The sequence below is a fragment of the Protopterus annectens genome, chromosome 2.part0 (genome assembly GCF_019279795.1).
Source record: "Protopterus annectens isolate FY-2018-M chromosome 2.part0, PAN1.0, whole genome shotgun sequence".
In the NCBI taxonomy this organism is placed as follows: domain Eukaryota; kingdom Metazoa; phylum Chordata; order Ceratodontiformes; family Protopteridae; genus Protopterus; species Protopterus annectens.
The window spans coordinates 1,300,896,988-1,300,921,446 of record NC_056728.1 but is presented as its reverse complement, the minus strand read 5'-3'; the positions used below and the strand labels follow the sequence as shown (position 1 = coordinate 1,300,921,446).

Sequence of the window (24,459 nt, the reverse complement as noted above, 5' to 3'; positions counted from 1 at the left end):
GCACTACTACAGCGTACGTGTACACACTTCTCATTCTGGAAGGATATAAAATCATTGTCATCACAGTATAAGGTCTCTTGCGAATTCTAAAGAGAGGAAGTGAGGGAGAAATTTGTCTGCCAAAGAATGTAAGAGAAGCAAGCTTCATTGCAGCATACCATGTGATTAGCATACAGATATTACATGGAAATGAACCATCAGAACGAATTATGACGAATCAAATCACAAGTCCAGCTGACCATACCACTCTATGTGCCTCAGCTTTATTAATGCACAATCAAGTTATGTCCCTAACATCCCTGTCCCACTATGCTTTACTCACACAAGAAATAAACATTATGTTACCTGTGCAAAGGCTAGAATTAGAAAAAAACAAACAGAGCTCTAAAAGAAAAACAGGACTGTGATAAAGGTGCAGAAACGTTCTTGGCTCAAAATGGAACTGCTGGTCTGCACACAACAGCTTTCATATAAACTTACCTTCCATTATCACGGCCTACACCCCAAACACGAATACTGACAATGGGCTGAGAATGTAGAACACTGTGATCCATTGGGTCTACTAGGTTCAGCATATCATTCTCGAGAATAAGGTACATGTCCTTTCCCTGAAAAATTAATTAAAAAAAACATGAGAATCATATCCTTTTCCCTTACAAATGATGGTAGAATTCCCGTTCTAATCAATACTCAACTTTATACAATACAAATTAAAGCATTCATGAGCTCCTACAAAATCCAAAAGCAATGGCTCACAGCGAATGACATCTCTCAGAGGCATAACCATAAACTGTTTCTTGCTGAGATTAAATGGAGCCATTTCTAACTAAAATGGAAGTGACTAAACAAAAGATAATACAAAACCCGAGAATATGGAAGCTCTTGCCTCTGGATTTGGACAGCAAGATACAAGCAATAAAAATATTTTCAATCCCTTTAGTTTTATAAACAGGTTAGACATATTTTTATTAACTAGAGGAGAAGTTGCGGATAGTAATAAAGAGTAGAAGGATTTTATTTGGAAAGGGAAGAGGGCAAGAGTCAAGTTGGATAACCTGATCCTCATATCAGAATAAGGAGGTTTAAGATTACCTGATTTGAAGGGATAGTTTAGAGCTATCGGTTTAGGCTCTTGTACATAACACAAGCAGAAAGCTACAACTCAAAGTAGAAAGGGTGATGATAAAAGGGGGGGGGGGGGTAATCCAATAGATAAGAAAAGAATGGGATTTTGGACCCAGAACCATAATGATGTTAATAACAGCATACAGAATATGATATTCATAAAGTAATAGAAAGTATAATAAGAACTAAGCCAACATGGGATTGGAGGAAGGAGATTCTACCAATAGAGATGAGAGAGAATAGAAAACAGGGGGCAGGAATTTACTGGATAAAGATGGCAAAAATACTGGGCACTGGCAACAAGTAATTAGAGAAGGAAAGAGAACAGAATGGGAAGAGACCAAGAAGACATTCGGATTGCAGGCTAGTGATTGCTTTCCCTGTCAGGGATTGACAGAGTATAGACAAGGAGAAAGGGATAAGGGAATCCTAAATGAAAGACCTGCAGGAGTTTAGTTTTTAACTGAATCTAAATCAGAAGCTACTGTTAAAAAGGGATAAATTAGTGGGGCATATAAAATATTGCACGATAACAATAGGAATCAATTAGAAGAAGTCAGAAAAGACTGAGGAGAGAGATTAGATATGCAATTCAGAAAACAACGGAAGGACATATGTATGGCTCAGAAATATGCAACAAAATCTTGAAGATTTAGGATTTTTGCCCGGAAGTGTTTGCATAGCTACTTTTATACCCAAGCAGACTTCAAAGAATTTTTCCTAAGGTATATGGCAAATGTTGGAGGTGTGATGGGGAAGAAAGAGGTAACTGGGAGCATATGTTTTGGGATTGTAATGAACTGGCAGACATTAAAAATTACCTGCATTCCCTATGAGTATGGGATAAATAGTATAAGACAAATTCTATGTAAATATGGTAATTTTACAGGTAGGCAGGTTGAAACTTTTTATGAGCTACTGGAGATAACCCTTGAGAACAATATATTTTTATTTAATAAACAGATTTACCCTCAACAATTGGGTGTAGCTATGGGTAGTCCAGTGGCTAACACATATGCCAACTTGACTCTTGGTAACTGGGAGGAAATAATATGTTTTTAATGATAGACAAAATACATACAAACTCAACATCCTTTTTTATAAACTTTTTGTGGACGATGTCTTTATTGTATGGCATGGCAGTGAGGATTTACTAAGTAATTTTGAGAAATTTTGGAATCAAACTACTACTTTCTTGACCTCTGAAATGAAATGTTCAAAGTCAGATATTAATTATCTAGATGTCAGAATCCAATTGCAAGGACAATACATAACTACTAGTATATATAAGTAAGATGTGCATACTAATAAATACTTAAATAAAAAAGTATGCACACTGGGAATACTTTTACAGGTATTATAAAGAGTCAATATATTGGGGTTAATAGACTTAATACTGATGCCAATATATGCAATGAGCAAATGAATGAGATGACTAAAGAATTTAGAGATAGGGGATATGATATGTCACAATTATCCAGCCTTGGAGAAGAAGTATTGAATCAGAGAGGAAATGAAATCAAGCCCTACTTCTCGAAAGATAGTTATGTCCCTAATAGGAAACGGGATAGCAATAAGTCTGGTCGTATGAGATATATCATGACATACAGTACGAGCAGTAAACCTACTGAAGATATTATTAGAAAAAATTGCGGTATATTAAGAGCTTTACCTGGTTTGAATGACTTAATTCCTGAAACTCCTCTGTTTATATATAAAAATTGTGGTAATCTTAAACAACGCTTATGTTACAAAGACTTCTCATTAAATAGAAAAGTAACAATTACTCCAAACAAGAAAGGCACATTCCCCTGTTTTAATTGTTCATGCTGCTCTGACATATGTTCTTCTAACACCTATATTCATCCCATCAATAAGAAAAAAAAATATTTTAGATGTTGTGCAACTTGTAATACAATTTTGGTAATTTATTTGGCTACATGCACATTATGTATGGCATATTATGTAGGAAAATCTATTTGTAAACTTAAGAATCGAACTATAGAACATAAATCGGACATCAGAAGGGGTATTATAACAAATGCATTAGCTAAACATCTAGATGAAGAGGGAGAGGCACATAGTTTTGATTTTAGGGTTATAGATGTGTTAGAACCAAGTTTAAGAAGAGGTGACATTAATACTAAGCTGGAAAAGAAGGAATATGAGTGGATTATTCGACTTCATGCAGATTGTCCACCTGGAATTAACAAACAAGTTTCTATTACGCCAATTTTGAAATATAAACAACAATACATGAAAGTTTGATAAAATGGAATGATTGCTTCTGTTACTTTATTATTTTTATTGAATTGTGATGAATTAATGATATGTATCTTTAAATTTTAATGTTCACTAATTAATATATTTATATGATAGGTTTGGTTGTGTCATGTGATTATTTTGATGTTGTATAAAAGAATGTGTATGGCAGAGAGCTTATAACACTGATGAAGGACCTTGTCCGAAAGCTTTGTCGTGGAAAACTAGAATATTTGTATTAAAACCATTTTACATTTCCTATACTTGGATGCTGTGGAGCTGCTTTTTTCTTTTTGGACATTTGGCTGTTTTACAGCTTCGCTTTATCTTAGTGGTGCTTTATTACTGTCTCAGAGACATTAAAAATTCGCTGCAGAGAACTCTGTCAGGAATATGGGGCTAGCAAATGAGTGTAGCTAAGAAAATTATTTTTTTAACCTGGGATACAGGATCTGAATTGCCTAAACAAAATAAGTTGTTAAGTTTAATCCTGGTGGCTGCCTAAAAAAAATTAGTAGAAAATGGAAATCAAAATATAAACTAACTATAAATGAACTATTGAATATTTTAACAGAGATAAAAGAACAGGAAATGGGATCTTAAGAAAAGGGTAGGAGTAAATTACATGGAAAAAAATTAAATTGTGGGAAGAATACATGCAGAAAAATGTTTTGGAAGAGGAATGAGGTTTAAAAGAAAGCAGGAATTACATAATTTATGTAATGTTGCTTAGTTTATATGAATAAATGTGAATTATAATGTTTATAAATGTGAACTTGTTAATGTGGTTTGATTACCTTTACATAAATACAAGTTTGCCTATGCCACAAGTGATAATGCAATAAAGGTGTTTAAAAAAAGACTGGGGACTCAGGCACAGTTTTACCAAGTCGGTGACAGCAGCCCTCACAAGAGCATGCATTTTAACTCATTACAGCAGAGTGACACCTCCAAGTGTTTCTTCATTTACATCCAACTGATATTTCTAAGCATCAAATATTATTTGTTCATATTTGCATTAATAATTACAAAATTATGCCACATACAAAGCATTAGAAAATTCTGTCTCAAAGCTTACACAATGGCAATTACAACTGCATTGATATATGACCTCTGTCTAGTTCAGGTAAAAAGATATTAATTGCCCTTCAAACAAGATTTATTTAAATTGTCAAAGTTCATATTTTTAAAAATATCTTGATGCCCAAGTAGCAGAGACAGAATTGCCGAGCCTTATATAAAAGCTCTCAAAGGGATGAACAAAATGCAGGTGACAGTATGGGTGCAACTTGATTGGCTGACAATATATTATAAGTTGTTTACAAAGTACTACAAACTTAATAGTGACTGTGTTTATTGTGACTTGTAAAATATAGTTTAAGACCTAGAAACTAAATAATAGTAAGAATATAAAAATTGTTTGTACTAAAGTTTGCCATTTACACTTCTTTAGCAACCCCTACTGTCGCTCGTCTTGTGTATATTCAGTAAGGCAATGAGGCTGGGTATTCATTTAAGTAGTTTATTGTACACAAACATATCAGGATGGAGAACAGTAAAAACTTAAAAGAACTAACTGCTCAGTACAAAACTGCACTCTTGTTTGCAAGTGCTCAGTACTTATATGCACGTGCCCACTGACTGGAATGGCTCTTAAAGGAACATAAACACTCTGATTGACATCCTCCCTCTGACTAGTTGGTCATGCAAACAGACAACGGCAATCATATGAGCATGCAAATTATAGATATATACAACTACCAATAATGCCCAGGTTGCTGTGTATTTGGGATTAAGTCTTGAGATATGACCAGACCTCATAATATAATAACTAGAACTGGGTTTAGCAACAGGACAGTCAATGGGGAATGCTCTTCTTAAGAACATTCAGGGATATTTGCAGGAACAAGAACAGGTAATGAAATGATCCCTGGAACTGGAACATCAGACAAATCACTCTGAGAATTACAGTCTGTTACAAGCGAAATGTTGCAACACTGGCTCAGACATCACCCGAATTTCATGCCTTGCGACTCAATAATGTACGATCCTTTGGCTGTCTGTATCCTCACTATCTCTCGTTCTTTTAATGAATTCAGAGGTTTGCTGGTTTTATCATTGTTTTATCATTGTAGGACTCTTGGGACAAATGCTTCTTTAGGAGTTGAGCTTTTACTGCTTTGTTGAATTTTAGCACTTGTTACCAACAAATTCTTACTTATTGCCAGTGTGGTTCTGGTTTGTCTCAACATTAATCTTTGGGCAGGTGAACCAAGAAGATTTTTGCAAGGTATGTTTCTGAGATTTAGGAGATTTAGTAAAAACATCAATATTGTCACATTTAGACTTTTCCAACAGCTGTTCTGCACTTTGAACTACATGTTCTGCCAAACCATTTGACTGTGGGTATTTAGGACTACTTGGAACATGAACAAAGTCCCATGTTTCAGCAAATCCTTTGAACTGCTGACTTGTAAACTGTGCACCATTGTCAGAAATGACTTTGTGCGGACTACCATGGACAGAAAAATGTCTCTTCAACTTTGTAATGACAGTACTGGAGGTGAGATTAGGAAGCAGATCAATCTTGAACCAATCTGAATAAGAGTCTACTAACGCCAAGTAATGTTGACCATTCCATTCAAAAATATCTATAGCTACTGTCGACCAAGGTAGTTCAGGAATCTGTCTTAGCTGAACTGGTTCTTTTTTCTGATACAGTTTATTACTATTAGAAACAGAGCAAGCTGAAAGTTCTTTCTCAATGTCTTTTGACATAGAAGGTCAAAATACTAGTCCTCTCTCCCTTCTTTTGGTAGAATCAGTTCCTGGGAGGCCACAATGCAAGATTTTAATATATTCTTGTTGCAAGGATTTTGGAACAATCACTTTTGGACCTTTCATGATGATACCATCTTTCATCAAAATCTCGTCTCTGTAAGGAAAATACTGCTGCACAACTGGTGGCAAACAAGATTGCTTTGATGGCTATCCTCGACTGATAAAGTGGTTGAGCTTCTGAAGAACTGGATCTGAAGCTGTGTGAGTTCTAAGCTCACCAAGACATGTGGAAGAAAAAGTTCTAACTTCCATGACTTCAAAATCAGCTTTCTCATTTTCATGCTGTTCAGCATTTGTTCTGGGCGATCTGGATAAAGTATAAGCAAGATAAAGAAGATTTCCTTTTGTGTAAACCAAGTGAAAATTGTACTTTTGCAATTTCATCATCATGCATTGCAATCTCGCAGGAGCTATGTGCATTGGCTTTTTCAAAACAGTGACCAAAGGTTGGTGGTCATCCTCACTTTGAATAGGTCGGCCATAAATATAATCATGGAACTTTGAACATGCGAACACATTTGCCAAGAGCTCTTTCTCTATCTGAGAATACTGTATCATGGTCTGGGACAAAGTTCTGGATGCATAGACTACTGGTCTGCCCTCTTGAAGAATGACTGCACCAAGACCAAACTTCGAGGCATCACAAGAAAGAGTTACAGGTTTGTGAACATCATAATATCTTAAAGTGGATGGACTGGCACTTCTCTGTTTCAGGACATCAAATGCTCTTTGCTGTTGTTCTGACCAGGACCAAGTTACATCTTTGCATGTCTGCTCTCTGAGCGGTGCTGAAAAGTCACGCAAATCTGAAATGAACTTGTCCAAATAGTTGACCATGCCAAGAAAACACTGTAAGGAGATGACACTGTATGGAGCTGGTATCTCAGGAATTGCAAATTGCTTGGAAGGATCTGGTTGCAAGTCTGCACTGGTAAACAAATGATCCACATAAATAACTTCTCGTAGCCTGCATTTGTATTTCTGAGGATTCAGCTTAAGATTTACCTCATGAGCATGTTCTAGAACTTTCCTGAGGTTTTTATCATGTTTAAGTTCACCATTGCCTTCTACAAGAATATCATCAACTATTACAGCACATGGATAGCCATAAAAAAATTTGTTCTATTGCACGTTGAAAGACTTTACTGGCAGAATTTATCACAAATGGTATTCTCAAAAATCTGTACCTTTCAAATGGTATACTAAAAGCGGTTAGCAATGAAGATTTATGGTCAAGCAAAATTAGCCAAAATTAACTTTTTGCATCTAAGACAGAAAAAAACAGTATTATTTGGCATAAGAGCAGCAACTTCTTCGACTGTGCCCATCGGATGATGAGGTCATTTTAGTGCTTTATTCAAGTCTCTTGGATCAATACATATTCTAATATCATCTGAGTTTTCTTATGAGCTCCCACTATGGAGGATACCCATTCAGCTGGTTCTTCTACTGGACAAATTACACCTAAATGCACTATTCTATCTAGCTCAGCTTTCACTCTGCCTTGCAAGGTTACTGGAACTTTGCTCGCTGGTCTGACAACTGGGCTTACTTCAGGGTCTAATTTCATGGAGTATACAACTGGAAATCTGTCTAACTTGTCTTTGAAAAGATCAGCATAGTCACAAAAATAGTTTGTGCGAAAGTTTCTTTGTTACATGTGCTTACGTGGTGGACTTCTTCATTAAATGAAAGCAGTCCCATTTTCAAACTGTATTTGAGGCCTAACAATGACTGTATGTGCCTTTTCACTACGTAAAACTGCAAGTCATAGCTATTCCCAGCAGGGTAACATGAAAGCACTACTGAGCCTAAGGGTTTAAATTTCTTCACCACCATAAGCAACAAGCTTTGCACACTTTGCCAGATCAAGCTTCTCACTAACTCTTACTTTGGCAAACATTTCTGCTGACATAACATTGCACTTTGAAACAGTATCAACTTTGAGTTCTACAGGTCACCCATTAATCAAAACAGTACAAAATACTTCATTCTTTGCCCACAAATCTACTGCACAGACTGTTTCATTAAGCACAGACACATATCTACTGCATAGACTGTTTCATTATGCACAGACACACAATCAACATAAAAAGTAGGGTCGCAGCTTTCTAGCTGATTAATTTGCCTCTCTGAATTCTCTCTTTTAATAAAAGAATGAGTCTCGTTGATTTTCAGAACCTTTTGCAATTATTCCACTTTTTATATTTGTGGCACTGCTGACCAAAAGTTAAGCACTTTTCTCTTCTGGGCTCATGGCTACCTCCACAATTATGACAGTTGACTATGAGGTTTGCCACAGGTTTTGCTGAGTCACCCCTCTGCTTCACTAAACATGCTCCGGATTTTACTGGAGACACCCTGGAATTTGCTAGAAGGCTTTGGGTTTTGCTGGAGCTGCCACACCCTTAGGCATGTATCTTTTAACCTCTTGCTGCATACTATCAATATTAGCACTGGAAGCATGCATTTCTCATTTGTAAGCATACTTGTGTGCTTTTCTGTGAGCTCATATATCTGACAAATCTCTATGGCCTTATTCAAAGATAAATCACTATCTCAAAGCAAAATCTTTCTCCCTGCATCATCTTTAATACCACACACAAGCCTGTCTTTTATCAACTGATTTCTTAAATCACCAAATCTGCACGTTTTTGCCTTATTTTTCAAGTCAATTATATATGCTGCAAAAGTTTAACAAGGCTTCTGATCTCTTGTGTAAAATATGTGCCTTTCCATTGTAATATTCGTTTTGGGGTTACACATTTCTCTAAATTTATGTTTTAAGTACTCAGGGTCTTCCTGGTTTTCAGCTGATACCACAATATGGCGGTCTTCCCCTTTCTAATGCATACAAAGCTGGGGCATGCATAAATGAACGCTCCCTTTCAATGGCTTCTGAACCAGCAAAATTAAGCAGAATAAATGCCTTTGTATGTGTGTCTCTGTCAGAAAAAGCAGCCTGTATGAAAATATCAGGTAAGAAACTTTCTTACACTGTAAAGGACAACAACGAGGAAAAGAAAAGGCAAACACTACTAAAAACTCCTGTTGTCCACTACGGCAGTAAAACTTAATAATAAAATCAAAACTTTAATAAAAAGAATATAACATAAAACAAGCAGTCCTCAGTCTTCCGATAAGCGCTTTCGGCAAATATGCCTTCCTCACATCGTATAAAAAGGACTGTTCAGCTTTTGTATTTATAAAGCATCACAGCCATTCATCTGTGACATGCCCTTGTTGCAAACCAAAAGGAAGCCAGCTAGCAAAGAGGTATAATTTCCTTCATTATAATTAAAGGTGCAGTACTTCTTTTTACTATGAGATTGTATATGAGAAAACTAGTTTGTTAACATACACTGCTGACAATAAGCAAGTATATGAAGTTATTAGGAAGTTTTGGCCAGTATTGACAACTGATGACAAAATAAAAGACATCGTAGGTGAACAGCCCAGATTCCTATATAAGAATAATAAGAATTTGAAATGTCTCATTTGCAACAAAGATGGTTTTGAAAGAAATAGGCCCAATTCTAACAGAAAGGGCACTTTCAAATGCCTGAGATGCAAAGCTTGCAACTCCATTGACAGCTCCAATACTTTTGTACATCCATACTCCAGGCAACAGTACAATTTTAATGTTTATGCTGATTGTTCTCACATTATATACTTAACGACTTGCTGCCAATGTAGTGCTTTCTATGTTGGCAAAACAGATCAACGTCTTAAGGAATGTATCCTTAGACATTTAAGGGACATCAAACAGAAAGATCCCAATAATGTCTTAGCAGCCCATATAGTACAGTATCCTTCTCATCACTTTGTATTTAAGGCCATAGAGGCAGTCTGTCAGACCACAAGAGGAGGCGATGTTCATAATTGCACAGAGTTAAGGGAAACATGCTGGATAATTAATTTAAGAGCGAACAGAACAGCAGGCTTGAATACCATTGTGCCATTAAAACCTGTGCTTAGGAATAGAAGGAATACAATCAGCAAGCTTACTTGAATGTTGCTTCATCCATATAATGTAGTCACATCCATAGCTACTAGTTTTCTCATATACAATCTACAATAAACAGATAAATGGCTGAACAGTCCTTTTTATACAATCTGAGGAAGGCATATTTGCCGAAAGCGCTTATCGGAAGACTGAGGACTGCTTCTTTTATGTTATATTCTTTTTATTAATATATATATAATAGATGTCTTCTTCTGAACCCAAAAAAAACCAAACTATTACTCTTTCTCTTTTCACCTACCCACAAATCTACTCAACTAAACTTCACTATTACTACAAGTGATAATTCCCACATTTCACCAGACCCTACAACTAAACTGCTTGGTGTTACTATTGATAATAATCTTAACTATGATTATCACATCAATAACACAATAAAAGCAGTTAATAAAAAGATTGGTTCACTGTACAGAATCAAGCCCTTCCTCACACCTGAAGCACGGACCACCTTAGCCCAATCACATCTTATCTCCACCCTTTTGTATGCTTCCTCTATTTACACTAATCTCTCTAAAAGCAACCTCAGGAAACTGACTACATCTTACCATAATATTGCTCGATTTGCTACAGCATCTCAATCTAGAACTCACCACTGTATAAATTTAAAACATTTACACTAGCTAGAACTTCCTAATAAGCTTATCTATCAACAACTCCTAATAGCACACAAAATCCTATATCAACCATCAAAAACACCTGCTCTTAGCAGCCTCCTAACTCCCTATAATAACCTGAAACAACTTCGTTCTTCAGAGAAGTTACAAGTTAACACTACTAAAACTACTAACTCTGCAGGGAATCACCTATTCTCCAACTCAGTTGGTAAAATATGGAATAATCTTCCCTCACACATCTCCTCTCTAGCCACTCTTCCACTCTTCAAGAAACAACTCCTAATACATCTGAACAAATTCTGGCTATGCTCTTGTACCAATCCTGACTAACTACTTCCATCTATTCACTATTATAATTCTCTAGTCATCACTACAATATTCTATCTGACTACAAATAACTTAATAGCTCTATAGTTAAAAAAAAAAAAAATACCATATATATATTTCTTGGTTTAACAACTATGTATTATATATTGAACTTTATAACACCTAACTTTGTACAGAAAGCAGCTAATGCCTTCCTTTTACTTAGGTGTTTTACTTGTCTTCTTTTTACACTCGCATTACCTGTACTAAAATCACTGCATTCTTGCTTATTGCCTTTGTAAAATGTGTTATGTTTATTATCTTGTTTGTATCCTTGGAGCTTTTCTCCTCGGGCCTCCACTGAAAATGGACACAAATCCAGCTGGACTAGCCCGGTCAACAAATGTAAAATAAATAAAATAAAATAAAATTAAAGTTTTGATTTTATTATTAAGTTTTACTGCCATGGTGGACAACAGGAGTTTTTAGTAGTGTATGAAAATATCGTACTCTTGCTCAAACACTCTCCAGTTTTCAACAACATTATTATCAAATGCAACTGGCGGTGGTTTGCAAAATCCTTCTGCCATACCAACAAAATGTCCTTGTAATTATGTATAAACACACACCAAGTACTTGTAAAAATATTCACCTGTACCATAAACTCTTTGAAATTACCGTTTTCTGCAAAATAACTGTACTGTAATACTGCACAAACATGCAAACACTTGTACACTTTGGATGTCTCAAATAAGTTTAGTTAACACAAAAGAAGCACATAGTGAAAAATACATTAGTTTTCTCTATTTTATACATTTTATGTGATTCGGAAGTTATTTCAAGCACTTTTGTAAGCATTTTGAGTATTTTTATCAATATATTGTAGTTCTGAACATTTTGTTTAATTATAAAGTTGTTTTGAATGGTTTTAATGCTCCATTTTATATTCGTTGAGTAAAAAATCATTTAAGCAAGTTTTAGTACCTGGATTTGTTTTCTGACCTGTTTACGACTCATTTGAGCAGGGATGAGCCACTCCTGTATATTCCTCCAACTGTAATCGCCTGCCTCATGGTCTTGAAGAAGAAGTTTTACTCTGGATCCCATTCTGACACCATGTCACTCATCTTGCATGTATTCAAGTAAGATGACGAGGATGGGTGTTCATTTAAGTAGTTTATTACACACAAACACAGGAGGATGGAGAATGGTAACATTAAACTTAAACTGACTGACTAGTACACACATGCATGCTTACACCTCGACTGCTTACTACAAAATGTCACTCTTGCTTGCACATGCTCAGTATTTATATGCACATGCCCACTAACTGGAATGGCTCTTAAAGGAACATACACATTCTGATCTACACCTACAGTTCGAGAGCTATGAACATTTGTTTGAAATGTGAGGACATAATTTAATTTTATCAAACAGCTTAGGCTCCACCCATTGGAAGTTACAGTGTAAACTTCAACAGCCCCATTAGAAGGAATGAGTTAAAATAATTATACATGTTGAGAGAGCACACTAGTCTCTTACAGCAATAACAGTGCCCACCTTAACAGGGTTACAGCCCAAAAAACTATTCCACAGCCTGATGAACACAGCTAAGGGCAAAAACTCCTCCATGACTGCCTGGCTAATGATGTCTCTGGTCAGATTTGCCTCCATGATACAGATATCCAGTACTGGGAAATAAATGGGATGGAAACTGATGACAATAGGCTAAAAGGACCCAGAAAAAATACAAACCTGGCACTTTTCTTTTCTTCTAGAACTTCTGAGCAAATTAATTTAACAAAAAAACTAATTTTTAGTACACTAAATGTTTCACAATCACATCTCAATACATATTAAGAGATTTACTTAAAAGCCAGTCATGCCACTCCTGCTACTACAGTGCAACATCTTCTTCAAAGATAAAAATATGGAACTTAGAGGACATTATAGCAACATCACAACAAGTTTAGTTATACTGTAACAGTACTAAAAAATACAGGGTATACTTTTATTGATGTTACTAATCTGACTACTGGACAATGACACATAAAAATGATTACATTATGAAAAAAAAACACATTACTCACCTCTCCCCAGATGCCAACAGTGTCCCGGATGTCATTCTTGCAATATGACAGCTGTCGAATACAGTTATTTACAGCAACACTACTCTTCCCTGGAGCAAGATCCTCTTCTGCCATTTCAACCCAGCCCAAGGAGCGCACAGCAAAACACTGAAAAACAACAAATGTCTCTTACAAGAAAAAGAAATTGCTGAATTTCAGTAGCCAAGGAAATAACGTCCAATGATGAACTGATTGTTGGAATATAGGCATAGCTGTAGATGTATGGTCATTTCTGGAAAGCAAAGTCATCATGTTATTCTACTTGAGAACATTACAAGTTTTATGTAGTAGACAAGTTCAACCTATGCATCAGCCTACACACACACACACACACACACACACACACACACACACACACACACACACACACACACGTGCACGCACATGCGGCTGTATTTGTTACAACAAATTTCAACCCCCTACTCCCGATCCAAAATGATGCACAGTAGCCAACACTAAGACATTACGGAATAATTACTTACAATACCATAACATGTTTAATCCTCTCAATTTTGTTCATGTTATAGTGAGTGAGTTTCTTGTTAATTATCAAACTTAAAAGACCACTGCCATATGATAAGAGAAGCCAACGGACTCACAATATTAAATATAAGGCCACTTTCAAGCCCCGGGGTTATGATGCTGAAGCAGACAGAGGGAAAGGAATGGATTTTAGGTCTGTGGGATGTTATCTGTATAGTACTTTTTCATAGCTAGCCTACTCAGCACCTTATGAAGAAATGAGAATTAATGATCATCTTAATGGGTCCTTACAAGCTACTTGATCATTACGGCTAGAAAAAAATAATAAGATAACATATATAAAGTTTCTGTAAGAGATAACCAATAAATAATGCTTAGTGCTATGTCACTGGATTTAAGGGCATGTTTCCAAGTCATCTAGTCTGTATAACATTTCAGGCAATGTCTATCAGCATAGCTTTACAAAGTCTAATTGAAATGCACCCCCTTTGCCCCATCTGTTCAGTTTTGATACCTGCTTTATACAATTTAGGGTCGAAAGAAGCTAGTGCATATCTGGAAAAATGAGCATGGGACAGCACACATACATGTAAACACACCACTAGTGGGACAGCGCACACACACACACATGTACACACACCACCAGTGGGACAGCACATACATATGTAGACACACCACTAGTGGGACAGCACATATACATGTATACACACCACTAGTGGGACAAACTGAATACAGCCAATTACACTACCTCTACGTCTCTAGAAGGAAATCACAGCATTCAGTGAACAGCCATGTAGACAGACTGAAAACACACTGATTCTGTAAAGGCATCTCTGCATTATGCATGTGATACCTGTTTGTCATCAAACAGCCTGTATCATACAACTGTCACTACATGAATTAAACACACGCTTAAAACTGCATGATGTCATTATATGTCACTTTGCCGGAAAAGGGAATTATGTAAAAATACTTCTCAAACAAACATACTTATGCATTTGCTGTTACAGAAATATCACAAATGCTTCAATATTGTTGATTACCAGTATTCATAATATACATTAAAAATATAATAAAAGTTTTTAGGAGGGCGTATAAATACAGCTACCCTAAATTCAAAATTAAACATATGACTCGACTACTTTTGCTAGGACAATCACACATTACTCTAATACACTAAGCAAATTAGAAACATTTGTTTTATTTTATTTATTTTATTTTTCATTTATTAACCATGGTAAAACACTGATCATTTACAATTTCCTGTAATGTCTTATAACTAACTCGCTGAATGGTTACAGTAAATCACCCCATTAGACTGTTTATCAGGTAAATGCCTTCAAGCTTCCCTGGCTGCTGGGAAGTATAACTTCAGGATGAAAACAATTTTGCTGTCAATGGGTTGACATGTTAATTGAATTCTGGCAGAGTAGCCCCCCATAAATATAAATACAGAAAAATAAGTTATCTGTTCACAGTATCAACTGATCTCCATGGAAGCCTTCTGCAAACAGTAACTACTAGGGTTTTATCTTCTGGTATTTCTGAGCTTATCCAAAACTGATTTTTCATGTTGTGTTATTGCACACTGGACTACATACCAAAGCCTTTGCAACTAAATTCAACCTCATCCACTGAAAAAGAAAGATATTCAAAGTTTGCAACAGACTCAAGGTCCAAAGACTGATAGTGGAGTCTGTGTCCCTGCTTCACCTGTCTTAAATTTTAAATTATCATAGAATGCACCTAATTTGATTTTAAATTACACTGGTGTACATGCTCTCCCTGTGGCCTTTGGAAGTCTGTTACACAACCTGAATAACTGTGAATGAAAAGATATGTTTTTTGACCGGGAAGTTCTGCTGCTTTAATGAAATAAAAAAAATGACACTGGGTACTGATGGGAGTTAACTTATGTAGGTCAGATTCAGGCTACCAGCTAGAAAAATCACTCTAAAAACTCTTGTGAGGTTTACTATGATCCCCCTAACAACACAACAAATATATGCAAGCAATCTGTTTCATGTAAGTGCACTGTATGCATGTACTCCAACTTTTAATGCTCTTAACTGAGTACAAAAGGGACACATAATATTAAACGTGGAGCTGAACTCCAGATACATATAACAGCACCACAAATCCAGCAGATCTCAATGCACTGTCCATGTAATGGTTTTCATGACACCATATGACTTTCAGCATATACTTCAGATATGTATGTAAAAACATCGATCATTAGAACAACATACCTTTCAGGTCTTTATAGTAATCAACTGATCAGGTGATACCATTATCGACAGCATACCAGTAATCAATATCCTCCTTGCCAACATCAACAATGGCATGTTTCTTCATGTTTACTTCAAGCTTGTTAATTCTATCTCAACTGACCTGAGCATCTAACTGAGCTCAAAAGGCATTTTGTTCCAAAGAGTTTGTGAATGGTATATCGAATTGGGTGCATCTGCAAACTTACTAAACCGGATGGATTGGTGACAAGATAAAATTGCCATAAACAGATAAAATGGGGCCCAAAAATGAACCTTGTAGAATACTATGCAATAATCTTGAAACTGGCTGTACAAAGAAATATCTATTATTGATCTATTTAACCACTGAACAATGTATGGATCGAATTTAGGGTATAACAGCTAACAAAGTCTGGCTATGTACTTGTCTAACTCCAGATTAAAAATTCCCCAATTATTATCTTCTTCAGCCCTCCTGCTCTTAATCACCCCATCCATTTCTTTTCTGTAGCCTCTCCCTTCAGTTCTTCACTACTTGTTAACTTCAATCTCTATGACTTCTCTACTACTCCATATCTCCTATCTCTTTGACCAGTCTCCCTGCTGTACTATCGCCTAACTATAACCCAACAGTTGTTTTACTCCCCATAATCTTAACCTCTATGCGTTTTTCCTCTCTGGACAAGTCCCACTTGTCATTTCTATTCAAAATGATCTGATTGTTCTCCTATACCATTAATTACTAGACTTAATTGTACTCAATTCCTTTGACTCAAAGATTTTTATTTTTTGGTTCTTATTATATCAGTTTGGTGCTTTCAAATCTGTTGTAAATTATTGCCATTGAATAATTCACTTAAGCAATAATCTATGACTGTGCAGGGGAATATCTGGATTTATACACAGTCTGTGCAGTTTGATCACAAGGGCAAAACCCAAGTGATTTAACAAAGCCACGCATTGGTAAATCCTGACATACTCACACACAGTCATGGATTATTGCTATTATACAATGAGATTATTATTTAAGAAAGAAATTGCTTACCTTTCTTAAATAATGTCTTTGTATAATGGCACTTCAGTCTTCTTCTGTGTTGTCTTCTGTGGGCTGATTACTGCACATACGTATGGGACTTGCTTTCCCAAACGTTCACAGTACATCAACGCAGTGCAGGAGAAGCAATAGAGAAAAGAGAATCTCCGTTGCTGTTTTTTTTCTTTACTGTTTAAAAAATTTGAGATTTTACGAGGGACAGAGCAGAAATACAAGGAAAGGCAGGTATGTTTCTGTTTCTTTAGTTTTGCAGAATATACCTTTTTCTCATATTTTACTTAATTCCGCAGCATATGCCAATACAAATTCTGGCCACTCAATGGTACTTCAGCTGCTAGACTTTTTTTTTTTTTAATTGGCATATGTTCGTTTTACAATGGGCAGGCTGACTGGACTGCCCAATTAGTGTGCTCATTTTTGAAGAGCAATGAGTCATTGCTGTATAATAAATTTTTATCAATTGTTAATTTCCATCATTACCACCAATGAGTGTATTCAGTAAATGTCACTATCATCTTAAAAATTTCTGTATTTACTGGAGTTTTTCTCTCCTGGCCTCCTTTGAAAACAGGATCTATGCTGAGTCGGACTTTCCCAGTAAACAAATGTGAAATAAATAAATAAATATGTGGAATACTACTCTAAAGCTTTTCTGAGGTGCAGGTAAACAGAGTCTACAGGAATACTAAGACCTATGGCATCTATAGCATTATTATAAAAATACAAGAAACCAGAAGTACATTATTTACCAGAGATGAAACCATGTTGACTTAAGTTTTCAGAAAGCACCTTCAACAAAACCCTCTCAAAGCTTCTATTAAAAATACAAGTCAAGCTAACAGGATGTTATCCACAAAGGCATTGCTTACCACTGCCTTTATTACAGAAATCTACTACAGCTTTTTTTTCAGAACTCTGGCCAAAGGCAGTTCCCAGCATCTTTGGGTACACTGTAGTAAGAAATGGTCAAATAACTGTTACCTAATCTTGAAGATTAAGAAGGAAAAAAAGCAACTAAGAACATGAAGCTTGCGTACTTGTCCAACTTACATGAAAAGATGTTTAACCACAGGAAGATAACAAAAGGGCTCTTTACAGAGCAACTGAAGATGAGTTCATTAAAAGCTGTATCTAACTTCTGAGGTGTTCTGCTAAGTATTAGAAAGAATCCTACATAGCATTTTCTTTTTTAAACTTCCTAAGAGGAAGAAGCTGTAGTAATGCCAAAGAACAGTCTCAGAAGGCTGAGTTGTGAAACACTTGGGTGTTAAAAAGGCCTGACAACTGCAATAATGGTCCAATCAACAATGCTAGGTGAAAATGTAAAACAATAACCAGGTTGCCTCAACAGACACTTTTTTTTTATTTTACATGTCACCCCCTCAACTCCACCCCCCAAATGCATGTTGATCATTGGCTCTTTCCATGCCTCATCACCAAGCGTGAGAGATGGCTGAGAGGGACCATAATTAATGCAGCCCAGAGCAGTGATTCAAGTTATTTTACTTATGGCCCTACCTCCCTGCTCATGCTCATCTAAGCAGGGGAAGGGGGGACAAGCAATGGGGTGAGTGTGGTGGTCATCTCTCAGTTTTACAAAGGAAATTACCAATATCTCCATCACGAATACTGCGCTTCCCCCAACCACCAGCAACCTTCCCCCTCCAACCAGGAGAGGCAAGCAGGCCACACCCCTTCTCTCCTCCCACTCCCTCCCTAACTGAATCCTACACTGTCAGGCATAATCAAACTCTGGTCAACAGGGCTCCAGGCAGGGCTTAATTCTTCTCTGTCCTGTAGCTAGATTCTCAATGGACACATTTTTGAACCAAGCACTGAAAACACCTATGCCCACGGATAGACTGCTCTTTGAAAGTAGGGTTTTCCAAATGGTAGTTTACCACCCAATGGTTAAACACAGTGCAGTTAGCAATAGTTTTGGAAAGGGTTAGAGACTGCCAAGCCCTCTTCATGTTAATCAAAAGAGATGAACAACTGCTTCTCTTTCTGAAAACACACACATTCTGGGTAAAACACTGAGTGTGTCAGTGCAAATCCAAAATATGAAAGGTTCCATATCAGCTGGATTATGCCCCAATTACAACAATAGGAGTATAAATTAACTAGATACGGGATCGCTTGGCAGATAGCTGACAATCACTTTCAGGGGGAAACTAGGGGTGAATCCTTATAGGCTTCCTATATAATGTCCTTTAACTCAAAGGTTGGGACAACTAAGGAAAGCATCTTACATGACATGAACCCTGAAGCTACTGAAACTGTCAGTTTGAAAGGAGGATGAGCCAGTCTGTTTTTCATGAAGCTGAAGACCCATGAAGAGCATTTATTCTAAGGTGGGCAAAGATGCAGAACCCACTTTAGCAAACTGCTTAAACAGCTGGTCTTATGACACAGCTCAGCTGTCCACAAGACAATGATAAGAAGATATCTCAATTCTCTTTCCAGAGCTCTAGTGCTAAAAACATCACCCACTTCTCTAGATGGATTACATGGACCCTTGTTCCTTAGCGGCTGAGATGAACAGAATAAGGCAGATAAGCTCTCCAACCCAGTAGCAAAGTATCTAAAAGTATCCATCATCAGAACTGAGACTGCTATGAATTGTCCACCAGTTTAAACCTGAAGTCAGGGTTCTGCCATAAAAAGTGAAAAAAGGGCAGGAAGGCTTTTGTAAAGCCACTGACTTCTAACAGTTCACTGCAACACTAGCATATATGGCCACTACAGATGCAGAGGGGGATAAGCCTTGGCTCTCTAATAGAGTTTCAGCCAGACTAATGATTTAATGACTTCTTCAGCCTTTCTCTATTGGCAAAATGACTGCCACTGCAGTATGTCCATTTCCTCTCCAGTGAAAACAATCCTCTAAACACAGGGTCACTTTATGTAGATCTTCAAGGCCTGCAACTACACACTATCTAATTTACAGATGTTACCATAAAGAACCTCAACAGAACCACTAGTGCAGGGTCATCTACAGTAGTGGAACAAATTGAAGTTGCCCTTTGGCAAAGTCACTGCATCTTGTTCAATGACTACAGAGGACAGACCAAATGGCAACAGTCCTTACTTAAAAATGATGGTCATCTGGACAGAATTGAAGGAATCTCCCATGTGGACCTGAGACAATGATGTGCCACAATGCCTCATTGTGTCCACTGTAACCATCCACTTACCATGAGTCAGCGCAATATGATCCCAAATGAAACACCAGTTATGCTCAATGAAATCATACAGATGGACAATAGAACAGATGTGTCCTATTCCTTTTAGGACAACAATAAGCAGAAGCAAACTTCCTTGATTTCCTCCAAACGAAGAACATGTTCTACTATTCCTTACGTTTGGCCTGCTCTAAATCCTCTGCAGAGAGCAGCTGGACTTCCTGCAGAGCACAGTATCGAAAAAAATATTACATCTCTAAATCACAGACATCTGTTACCATGTCTTGAACCCACAGGTAAATGGTGGCAGCAGACAAAACTTAAGTAACTGTCCTTCTATAGGTGGTCCTATGAGGTAGAGCTGCAACTGCTGATCTGCAGGAGTTGTCCTACTTGGTGAGAGATCATACAATCGGGGGAAACAGTACTTCTTGACATTTAGCAGCCCTCCTCACTCTACAAATAACCAACTTTTTAGAAAACTTGGATGCTACAGAAGAAGGAGAAGGAGAAGAAGACAAGAGGGTAGAAGGGCTTTATACAGAACCGATGCTGGAGTTGTTGCTGTTTCTTCTGTTGGAAGCCTGTGTCTAGGTCCTGGGAGGTCTGATAACTGCAGGAGAGAACACGCTGTGACATGGAAGCAGGTACATTTCTAAGATGTCCTTCAAGGATGCATCTGCAGTCATCACATATGGGTTGTCCTGCCTCAGGCAGCCCTTCGGTCAGCCGGATTCCAAAGTCTGGGTCCGGCGTCGGCTGATGTTGCACTTTCCCCGACGTCAGAGCGCCTGGGGTATAAAAGCATCAGCCGACTCCATCTTCCTCAGTCTTTCTTGCTGCATGGTGCCCGAAGCAGAAGCAGTTCACAAGTGCCGGTCGGCCAGCTCCTGTAATTCAGCTACCGAAGACTTCAAAAAGCTAAGTACCCTGTTGGGGACTCTTTCTTGCCTCAGCCGATGTCAGATAAAGTTAATAATTGTTTAACTTGTGGGAAACAAATATCTCATAAGGATTTCCACTCTTACTGCCTCCCCTGCCTAGGCCCAGACCACGACGTCTCAGCCTGTTCAGCCTGTGCTTCCTTCAACCAACGCACTCTTAGACGTCGGGCGGAGTTTGCAGAGGAATTTTTTGGTGCTAGTTTTTCGTATAAGATGCCGTCGGAGACTCCGACTTCTCATTTAGTTAAGAAACGAAAGGACAAGGACTGACACACGCGGGCCGCGGTTTCGGCTGAAACCACGGCCAGGCCTACCGCGAGTGTCTCGGTCTCGGCTGAAACCGAGTCCTTGGTACTTCCAATTACCGAAACTGCTCAACCGACTACCTCGGTCCCGGAGGCCCCGGCTGAGTCGGTTATTGAATTTCAAACAGAAACTGGTGTCCTGGAACCTTCCAACACCATTCCTTTAGACAAATCTACACCAGCACGTGGTGCAGCCAGGCCTCCTGCATCCATGTCCATTAAGGCCTTCTCCAGGGCTAAAGCTGCTAAACTCTCAAAAGCTTTGCCTCCCAAGGTTATTCCTCAGGGACCCTCTACTGGTTCACAGATTCTAAGCTTAGCAGAGGATCTTATCTCATTAATTAGAGGCTCTCAACCTCATCTGGACAGGGGCTCTCAACCTCCTCCAGACAAAAGGCCCAGGGTTGAGCCCTCTGATCCCCACTCCTCAGATGAGGCCTCTGATGGCTCTACTCTCTCGGACCACCAGGAGGAGGCTTTTTCGGCCTACGAGGATTCTGATGCAGAGGAATCTATTCCCTCGGCCTCCCCTCCTGAAGAGTTTTCCTTTGGGGAGACACTACACTCCATGAGAGAGCATTTCCAATGGCAGGGCCAGGAATTCTCTGATTCCAGGAAAAGATTAAGGACCTTTTTACATTTGCCTCAGCATAGACCTTTAGCTATTCCTCCTGTTTTGAATGTCATTGATGATGTGTACTCTGACTCTAGCACAACTCCTGATTCTCTCCCTTCGGCTCCTGCCAAACCCGATAGGTACTACAGGGTCCCGGACTCACATCTTTACCTTTACAAGGCCCACTCTGCTGATCCAGAAACTATTTCCCAGGGCCCTAAAGGGGTTGCAGCTGCCACTGCTAAAAATCCTCTCCCCTCTGAAAGGGAGTCCAGAGCTTTAGAGAGATGGGGTAAAAAAGTGTATACTTCTGCTACTCTTTCTATGAGGGCATTAAATTGTCAATTTCATATGATACAGTACCAAGAGTATTTGTTAGATGAATTGCATAAAAAACTGTCTTCACCTGACCCCCCTAGACCGCAAGTCACTTCAGGATCAGGTACATAACTCACAACAGGTTAGCAACCATTTCTTGCAATGTGGTTATGATGCACTGGAAGCTTCATGTAGGGCAGCTATGACTGGCGCAGTCATACGTAGGCATGCTTGGCTGAAGGAACAATCTCTGCCAGACCATGTTAAAGCAAAGCTGCTGGATGCCCCTCTGGAAAAGCAAAAGTTATTTGGCTCCACGGCTCAGGAGGTCCTAAAGAAAATTGAAGAAAAGGCAAAATCCGTACAAACAGTCAAAGATTTTCTCCAAGTACAACCACCAAGATTCAGCAGGAAATGGCCCTCCAAGAATTGGTCCTTTCCAGACACAGAGAGGTTTCAGAGAGGCAAGAACAAGTGTGCCATAGGTAGAGGGCAAGCTAGAGGCTCCTACAGAGGACGTCAATGGCAGCCTCCCAACCAGAGAGGTAATGCAGGACCTTCAACTGCTGCACAAGGACAGGCTCAATGACTTTACTTTGACACCGCCAACCAGGGCTCAATTGGAAGCACCTTTGGGCAGAAAGCTTTCTTTATTCTCAGAAAATTGGCACAGTATTACAAGGGACAAATGGACACTACAAATAATAGACAAAGGATACAGGTTTCATTTCCACACATTACCAAAAAGAAAGGGCATGCCAGACCTGCCACCGAATCAAAGGGCAGAGGCTTTGAAACAAATTTCCAGCTTAATGCAAATGAAAGCTATAGAAAAGGTTCCTCTCTCAGAACAAGGCCAAGGGTTTTATTCCAGACTATTCCTTGTTCCAAGAAAAGAAAAACAATGGAGGCCTATTCTCGACTTGTCCGCACTGAATACTTATCTCATTGTGCCAAAGTTCAAAATGCTGACTCTACAGCAGCTCCTTCCCATGCTGGGCAAGGGGTCTTGGCTGGTAACTCTAGACCTCAAGGAGGCATACCTGCATGTCCCTATCAGACAAAGTTGCAGAAGACACCTCAGATTTCTTGCAGGGTCAGAGCATTATCAATTCTCAGCATTGCCCTTTGGCTTATCTACTGCACCCAGAGTATTCACGAAATGCCTGGCATCAGTAATTGCACACTGCAGACTTCAAGGGATTCAAATATACCCATACCTGGACGACTGCCTTATACAAGCGGACAGCCAACAAACTTTGGTAAAACATTTGAATTATGCCATCCACCTACTTCAGGCATTGGGATATACAGTCAACTTTCACAAATCAAGACTTGTTCCATCCCAAAGAATAACCTTTCTGGGTGCAGATCTGGATACAACCACCCAAATGGCCTTCCTCACAGAAGAAAAACAAAATCAACTACCAGATTACTTCAAAAATCTGACAAGACAAACCCAGCTGACTGCAAGGAAAATCCTGCAGGCCCTGGGTTACATGGCTTCTTGCATCCTTCTGATTCCGCAAGCAAGACTACATATGAGGAAACTACAATGGTACCTAAGGAGTTTATGGACTCAGCACAGTCACAGCCTGGAAACTTTGATACCACTCATTCCATGCCTTCAAAAGGAATTTCTGTGGTGGGCTCAAGCAAGCCAGTCAAACAGGGGTCTGCCTTTCAGCAAACCAATAGCCAGCCAAACCATTACAACAGACGCTTCAGACCACGGATGGGGAGCACATGGAGGGCAGATGCATTCAAGGTCTATGGTCACAAAAAGAGCTACGCATGCACATAAACCAAAAGGAAATGCTGGCAGTGATACATGAAGTCGTAGCCTTCAAACCCTTTCTGCATCATGGCCATCTGCTAATAAGGACAGACAACACCACGGTTATGTGGTACATAAACAAGCAAGGAGGCACCCATTCCTATCCTCTTTGCAGGCTGGCAATGAATCTATGGGAACTTTCCTTGAAGCTCAATATACAGCTACAA

General features: G+C 38.4%; 1 protein-coding gene across 10 annotated transcripts in view; it reads right to left on the bottom strand.

The window, feature by feature from the left end:
• Positions 1 to 476: 476 nt before the first annotated feature.
• The window catches only part of LOC122793454 (amyloid-beta A4 precursor protein-binding family B member 2-like), a 1,559,346-nt gene continuing 1,535,363 nt past the window's right edge, over positions 477 to 24,459 (bottom strand). For all 10 annotated transcript variants that reach the window (XM_044061473.1, XM_044061470.1, XM_044061469.1 and 7 more), the window contains 2 exons: positions 13,263 to 13,409; positions 477 to 608 (listed from right to left, as the gene is read on the bottom strand). In XM_044061473.1, the coding sequence (XP_043917408.1) occupies positions 477 to 608; positions 13,263 to 13,409 (279 nt within the window). The remainder of the gene's footprint in view (positions 609 to 13,262; positions 13,410 to 24,459) is intronic.